Source organism: Asparagus officinalis, chromosome 7, assembly GCF_001876935.1.
Source record: "Asparagus officinalis chromosome 7, Aspof.V1, whole genome shotgun sequence".
NCBI classification, from domain to species: Eukaryota; Viridiplantae; Streptophyta; class Magnoliopsida; order Asparagales; family Asparagaceae; genus Asparagus; species Asparagus officinalis.
Genome location: NC_033800.1, coordinates 38,277,702 through 38,285,771, shown reverse-complemented (window position 1 = coordinate 38,285,771; position 8,070 = coordinate 38,277,702). Strand labels below are relative to the sequence as shown.

The 8,070-nt window shown below is 38.9% G+C and overlaps 1 protein-coding gene across 1 annotated transcript; it reads left to right on the top strand.

Moving 5' to 3' along the window:
• On the top strand, positions 5,916-8,070 carry LOC109849289 (universal stress protein PHOS32-like). Its single transcript, XM_020419099.1, has 4 exons — positions 5,916-6,213; positions 6,677-6,783; positions 6,886-7,004; positions 7,337-8,070. The coding sequence occupies exons 1-4, from the start codon at positions 6,036-6,038 to the stop codon at positions 7,416-7,418; spliced, it is 486 nt and encodes a 161-aa protein (XP_020274688.1). The 5' UTR covers positions 5,916-6,035; the 3' UTR covers positions 7,419-8,070.

Here is an 8,070-nt window from a genome sequence, read left to right as displayed (position 1 = left end):
AAGTTTGCAGATGGAAACATAGAATATGCAGCAAAAATAATAAAAAATAAAAGCAAATAACAAAACCAAAAACCAACCAAGGTATACGCGAGATTTTTATAGTGATTCGAATAACAATCCTACATCCACTTTTTCTTCTTACAAAGAGGCTTCATCACTATGACTAATATTCACTTGAATCACAAACTAATTCGGTAGGCTTAAAAAGACCGCATCGGGAATTTTTCTGGAACCAGCCGTTTAACCACACTCCTCACTGATAAATAACATTTAGCCCTAGCTAGTCCTAACCCTCAACTATAGCCCTAGCTGATCCTAATCATCAATCATCATCGGCTTAAGGACACCGTAAAAATAAGATGAATCACAAACTACGAAAACAGTTCAAGCACAAATTGAAAAGATCTTACAGCCTTTTTTTCTAATCAAATCATTCTTTAAAAGGTTCAAGCAAAGTTTGACGAAGAAACGGTTATGATATCGAATCCAACTTCAACTCTCCTTGTTAATACGATTTGAGGATGCTAAGTGCAACTAGAAAGAGTTTGATGAGACACCAGGAGTTTGAATCGCAAATCAAATCATCTTCACAAACCCTAGAATAAAATCTCTCAAAAAGCTCTCTTTTCTCAAAGTATCGAACCTCTACAAAATATGATTTTTTTTCCTTATCTTATATAGCCTCTGAGAAATAAGAAAAGAGATAAATATGATCTCTTCCTATCTTATATAGTCTTTGATAAATAAGAAAAGAGATATTGAAATTAAAGTAGAAGTTGGAGATGAAAGAGATCAACAAACGGTTGGAAATCTACCAAAATCTGCCAAAACATGTCGTTGTCATCGATGGACAATCCGACCATCGATGGTTGCTTGGGTATCATCGACAGTTGCATGTAGATTATCGATGGTCTGATTTTGAGTTTTTAAAAATATGTGATTGTTCAGCGTATATCATCGATGGTTCAATGGACCATCGATGGTTTCATGTAGTTCATCAATGGTTTGATTTTAACTTTCTGCAGTTTCTTCGATTGTTTATTATAGACCATCGATGAGCCTTGACCATCGACGATTAACTGTAAATCACCGATGATTCCAAGGTTAAAATAAACATAAATACTGATTTTTTGCATCATTTCGCCTTGTAACCTTTGCGTATTTGTTTTCAACTGTATTAGATCATCCCAAACAAATATTAGTATCAAAAGAGAGATTGTTATTACTCAAATAAGAGCTATTGTATGGACTCCGTCCTAACACTTCTCACTTTTTTTTTGAAAGGAAGAAGCAGGGTGAGAACCCCTGCTCATATATTTATATAACTATAGGACCAAAACTGTGGTAAATATATACAAATGGACACTTAAAGAGGAAGAAAAGGAGTCATGAGAAGAAATTTTCGGATGGAAGTGGACCTTGTCGTCACCAACCAGAAAGTTTCTCCACTGACTCTTAACTTCCTAGAGAGGAAAACGAAACAAAAAGAAAGCCACATCAGGGGAAAGATCGGGGTTTAGCTAAGTTATTACAAAAGATCGAACTAAAAGTAACCAAAAGCAAAAGATCCAGAGAAGCCACCACTTGAAAGCACTAGGATTAGCTGGGAAAATTCTCTCCCATATTGTCCTTCGAACCGGATTTGGCCCGCTGATTAAGACCCAGCTCAACCGCAGCGCTGTGCAAAATGGTAGCTCTTTTGCTACTGGAGGCACCTGTCCACAAAAGAGTGAATTGAGCCATATTAGCAGCTATAACATGAATAGGTGTATGAACCTTTTCGAATATGAGCTTATTCCTGCAATACCATAACCATCAACAACAGCAGGGAAGGATGACTTTCCATAAGGATTTGATGTTCTTGTTGAGGAAGAAGTCACCTTGAGCAGAGATGAGTGAGTCAATCACCTCCGGCCAGTTCCCAAACTGTCCATTAGGGAAGAGAAGGGACCAAACTGATCTGGTGAAGGAACAATCATTGAACAAGTGATCGTGGGTTTCTATGTCTGTACTGCACATGGGGCATATTGTATCCCCTGACCAACCCTTTTTAGCTAAAACATCTCTTGTGTTTAATTTATGTAGACTCAAAGACCAAAAGAAAATCTTCACCTTAAGTGGAGTGGGCGACTTCCAGATGAAATTATAAAGGTGGGAGATAGATCCTCCTGAGTTAAGAAAAGAGTAGAGAGCTTTTACAGTATACTTGCATGAATGGTGATGGTACCAGAAAATCTCATCTCCCTTGGAAACTACAGGAGGATTAACTGACTCAAGCTTACGATATAGTTATTCGATCTGATATCTGTTTTCCTCTGAAACGCCTCTTCTGATAATGGGGTGCCACTTCCAGAAATTGTTGATGAAAAGGCCATGACTACTGGTGGCAGAGGAATTTACAAAGGCAAGCTGATGACCTCTGGAGAACAAACTACTGAATGTGTTATCTCCAAACCATTTATCTTGCCAAAATCTACAAAGATTTCCATCCCCCAATCTCCATCGAACCAAATGAAAGAAAGGGTCATGAATAGAGAATAAATCCTTAATCAATTTAGAAGCTGATGATCTAGGGGGGTAAGTAATAGGATTAGAACCATTAACGAAGTATACAGACATGATCACTTTACCAATATAGGAATTTCGGTCAAGGATCTTCCAAATCTATTTAGATAGCAAAGCTAAATTGAAAGGTTGCAGATTTATGACACCTAATCCCCCTTCAGTCTTAGCTTTGCACACTGTACCCCAGTTAATCAAGCTTTTAGATTTAGAAGAATGTTTGTAGGAACCCCAAAGAAAATTGCGTCTAATTTTATCCATAGCCTTGAGGAGCTAACTAGGGAGTTTAAAAATGACATATAATATACAGGGAGGGAGGATAGAACAGAATTCATCAGGGTAAGTCTCCCCCCTATGGATAGGGACTTATTTTTCCATAAAGCCAACTTTCTAGAGAAATAATCTAGAAGAGGTTGTCAATCCTTTCTAGACAAAGATCCTTTTTTGAGAGGGAGGCCAAGATAAAAGAATGGAAGAGAACCGTTAGAGAAATTGAGCTTATGAGCCAAATGAGCACCTCTACTTGGAACTTTCCCAAGGTAGAAGAGGGTGGATTTGGATGGATTGATGTGGAGACCAGAGATGCTTCCAAACATGAGAATGATAGATTTGAGGGTGAGAATGTCTCTGTTGTCAGCTTTACAGAAAATAAGGGTGTCATCGGCAAATTAGAGAGACCTAATAGAGTTCAGCTCTCCTTTAAGATTAAGGTCCGAAAGATCACCAACAGAGTAGCTGGCTGAGATCATCTTATTAAGCACATCCACCACCAACAGAAAGAGCATAGGCGAGAGGGGGTCTTCCTGTTTTAGACCACGATGACATTGAAAAAAGGAGGATGGGTAACCATTAACAAGAACTGCTGATTTGGAAGAGGAGAGGATATGGGAGATCCAGAGACACCATCTGGGGCTGAATCCTCTGGCTTTAAGGAGAGAGAAAAGAAAACTCCAATTTACACAATCAAAAGCTTTGAAGAAGTCTACTTTAATTGTGCAAAGTTTCTTTTTCCCTAAAGAGCAGCTATTGATCATTTCGTGAGCAAGAAGGACAGAGTCTAGGGAAGATTTGCCTTTTTGAAAAGCTGATTGAGACTGATCGACCAGAGAAGGGATAAGGGCCTTGAGACGATTAGCTAGGATTTTGGTGAAGATCTTAACAGAACTGTTAAGGAGGCTAATGGGTCTAAAATCAGATGCAGAACTTGCCCCTTCCTTCTTAGGAATGAGGCAAATAAAAGAAAAATTAATGTTGTGAAGGGGTCTAGCATCAGGAAAAGAGATTGGATGAAGGATATGACATCATGTTGGATAACAGGTCAGAATTTATGAAAGAACCGCATTGGAAGACCATCCGGTCCTGGAGATTTATCTGGGTGAAGGTCAAAAACAGCCTTGTGGATTTCTTCTGAGGAAAAAGGATCATCCAAAGAGGACAGACAAAGGGGATTGGAGGGATAAAGATAATTCCAATTAACACTGAGTTTAGAAGCTGGTTGCTCACTAAAAAGATTGGAGAAGAAATCCCGAAAAACATGTTTGATATCCATAGCAGAAGACAGGGTTAAATTATTATGAAAAAGGTATGAGATGAAATTAATTCTTCTACGATGGGAAGCTACTCTGTGAAAGAAAGCAGAATTATTATCTCCCTCTTTAAGTCATTTGATCCTGGATTTTTGCTTCCATTTAACCTCTTCTTCTTTGGCTAAAGAGAACAATAAATCTCTAAGGTCAATCTAGAGGCAAGTTCAGGGGTAGAGAGAGGTCTGATTTCTTCAAGGAAGTTAAGATGATGAAGGTCGGAAGAAGCTTTAGGTTTAGACAGGGATAAGTTGCCCAGAACGTTTTTGCCCACCACTTGATTCTTCTTCTTATTAGTTTGATTTTAAGAGGCAAAGGGGCAGGGAGATCGCCTTGAACGGAGAAAGAAGACCAACAAGATTGAATAAAAGGAAAGAAAGATTGGTGGATGAGCCATGTGTTTTCCATCCTGAACACTTTGGGAGGAGGAGGAGGACCCCTTGAGTCCGGAATGATGGGGCAATGATCTGAGCATGAGGAAGGAAAGGCAAATTGAACCAGGAGTGGGAATTTGGATTCAAAGTCTTGAGATATAAGAAATATGTCTAGCATTGCTAGAGAAGGATTAGCTCTGAAATTTGACCAGGTGAACTTCCTTCCACTGAGGGAGAGGTCCAAAAGATCGATAGGGTTAATGAGGGAGTTAAAGGTAGAGATCTCCCTGATGGAGCCAGTTCTAACACTCCTCACTTTAAACTGGGAGTTTTGATGGAGTAAAAGAATCCTTTGATATGATATCAAAATATACTTTCCACTGGTTTACAAATTTAACAGCAAATCACGAGAATGATAACTACTCAGTTGAAGGTATACTAGAGCATAAAATTAAACCTCATCTTTCAAAATTTTGATGTAATGGACTGAAACTTTGATAATTATCGTTCGAATTCAGTTTAGAATCTATAACACTGCTCAAATTACCAAGAAATTTGAGAAGCAGTGTTTTGATGTAGCTGTTTTTACATTTTCTAACAAAGTTGTTTTATTTTACCATTGTTTCCTTCAATCATCTCAACATTTGTTTCAGTTTCATCACCGTTCCTTTCTCGAAAACACTAGTTCCGATTGATCATGGAGTTCAACGGTATTTATATGTTCATTTCATTCAGATATTTTATTATCAGATATTTTCTTGAGCACAATAGCGATGTACGATATTTATGTATGTGGTGAGGGGGAGACGTTTCAAATTCGGACTGTCGTCTCAAATCAGTGCGGGTGAATAATTGTGAAGATTTTGATGTTGTGGGCCCATTCGACACGTTATAACAAAGGTTCATAATTCCGGAAATATTTGTTAAAAGTCTAAAATTGTTAGAGATGGAAAATTTTATGTCTAAAATTTTCACCAAGAATATAGGGAAGGGAGAGAAGATCCAAAATGCGTAACATTTAATTGGCAAGTAAAACCCTTCCTTGTGCTCTTATAGTTTTCACTCTCTCTCGGTTTTGATACATGAGAAACAAGGAGGAAGTTTAAATCACGAGAAATATTTGATATACTTTTACTCTAGAATGCTGCCGAGCCAATGTAACAAATGCGTCGATCTTGTTACTTGACGATACCCGAAAATATCTGTTCGATTAGAAAAGCAGGGATACTGATTGTTGGGCAATGACCAAGTACCTAAATTGACTACTCCCTGGTTTCAGCTCACAGATTACTTTTTCCATAAATTATCTCTCAGTTTAGAAATTCAGAAAAAGGGAAAACTATGGGATAAGAGAGCAGCCACCCAGAGAGCCGTAAACTAGGAGCCAAGGTCTATAAAACTCTCAAATAAAACCAACTACACCATCTATAAGAGAAGCTGTAACTAGCATCCTTTGAACCGGTTCGAGCTCATCTTCTCAAGCGTGCGCTTCCTTTGCTCTGAGAGCTAATCCAATATGACAGACGCAACGAATATCGAAGAGAGAAAGATAGTAGTCGCAGTAGACGAGGGCGAGGAGAGCATCTATGCCCTCCAGTCGTATCTTCGCAATTTTACCTCCAACAACGCTCGCCACACGTTCGTACTCCTCTACGTACGGCCTCAGCTCCCGGTGTATAACATGTATGGTTCAGGTACGTATGGCACACAAATTAGACAGATCCCCAGTACTATCGCTATCTGTAACTTAGCACTCCTGTAGTTCCGTTATCGCATACTGACACCCTGGGTTAAAATTTTCCACCCATGGGCATGTCTTTCCGAATTTCATTTGCACGTAGACTCCCAGTTATATCTGTCTTTAACTTACCACTCTCGTAGTTCTCCATTATTGCGGATAGATTCCCTGGGTTAAATCTCTTCACCCATGGACAATTTCTTTCAAATTTTCACTCAAGGTAAGAGTCAACAAAAGATAATAGTAATAATAACCTCAAGAGGTTCTACCTGCAACAATGAAATGAAACTAGGAATATAGTACGTTTCGAAACGGATGATACTACAGGGAGTATGTCTGCAATTAACCGAACGAGTTATATACGTGGTATATCAAGCATATGCTGCATCTGATTTGTATGGTTTGGTCTGGGATTGCAGGATCATTGTTTTCTGATGCAGAAATTGAATCCTTAGACAAATACAGCAGACACTTAGCGGGTTCAGTCTTGGGAAGGGCTGTGGACATCTGCCGAGGCTACAGCAATGTAAGGGATTTTAATCAAAAAAATTAGTTTAAAGTTTGGGAGCATGTTTAAAGTTCGGGAGCATGACAATTGGTTAAATTTTCCGAATTTTTTCCTCATTAGATTGAAGTTGAAGCGAAAGCCTATGATGGGGACGCAAGAGAGGTGATTTGTAAAATGGTTGAGAACCTCGGGGCTCATGTTCTGGTCATGGGAAGCCACGGCTATGGCATCATTAAAAGGTAAGGAATAGAATTTACGGCTAATTGCGGATAGCCCCCAAGTACTACTCCCGTTCTGTTGCAGATAGAACCCATGAGTGAAATTGTTCGACTCTTCTCGAAAGAAGAGAGCTCTTTTCAACAAAAAGACCTCTAGCGGGTAAAAGAGTCAAAAAGATTTCACATGGGTTCCTATCTGCAACAACATACGCAACAATATAACTACGAGAGGCATATCCCAATTGGTTGATAGTATAGGGAGTCTACCGGGAATTAAATCTTAGAACTTAAAGATTGAGTTCTTTATGCTTATTGAATATGTCCATCTGATGATTATTTTGTGCTGTACGTAGGGCTCTCATCGGAAGCGTGAGTGATTACTGTGCTCGAAATGCAAAGTGCCCGGTTGTGATCATAAAGCGTCCCATGAAGTGAGAGCGCAAGTTGTGGCCTTAAAGCATGTATTATATGTCCATATGCAATGTCAATAGTAGTTTAAGGAGTGGTTCTGTAGGCTGGTTGACATGATGAAGATAATATCGAATGCAGCTATCGTAACAACGCTCACCTGCGTAATATCAAGCGCAAACAGCAGACATACAACTAATATGCTTGTCAGCTTAAATCACTTCAAGCGCTACTCAGGTTTCTAAGTCATGAAATAATATTATCTCCAGTAGTAGTGAATACCTAAAAAATGCTGCCAACAGAATGATTCGAGAGCTCTTAACGAGGAGACAACCGAAGAAGAGACATTCGCATCACATGTACGGGCAGATACAATGATTTGAACCAAAATGTGCAGCCTTAAAATGGTTAGATACCAAAGTCAAGGAGCATGCACCTGCAAACCAAAAACTGAGCAAGCAAAAGCAATAGTAATTCAATTAACTCCTGACTGTTCTAATTGCCCAGTAAATTCAAACAGACACTAATCAATACAAACTTCAAATTCAGATTCTACAATCTATGACACATTTCAAATACATTTAAAAAAAAAGGTTTGGAGGAGTTGGAACAAGTGTTTTTTCGGTTTGAGGAGGGAACTCCACCATAATCCTTCAGACCAGATCATGGGCAATGTTAC

What these genes read in the sequence shown, in the direction of transcription:
- LOC109849289 (XM_020419099.1), top strand. Translation starts at nt 6,036, where the DNA reads ATGACAGACGCAACGAATATCGAAGAGAGAAAGATAGTAGTCGCAGTA. An exon ending in GTATAACATGTATGGTTCAG is followed by an intron (nt 6,214 to 6,676) that starts GTACGTATGGCA and finishes CTGGGATTGCAG; the next exon opens with GATCATTGTTTTCTGATGCA. An exon ending in GGCTATGGCATCATTAAAAG is followed by an intron (nt 7,005 to 7,336) that starts GTAAGGAATAGA and finishes TGCTGTACGTAG; the next exon opens with GGCTCTCATCGGAAGCGTGA.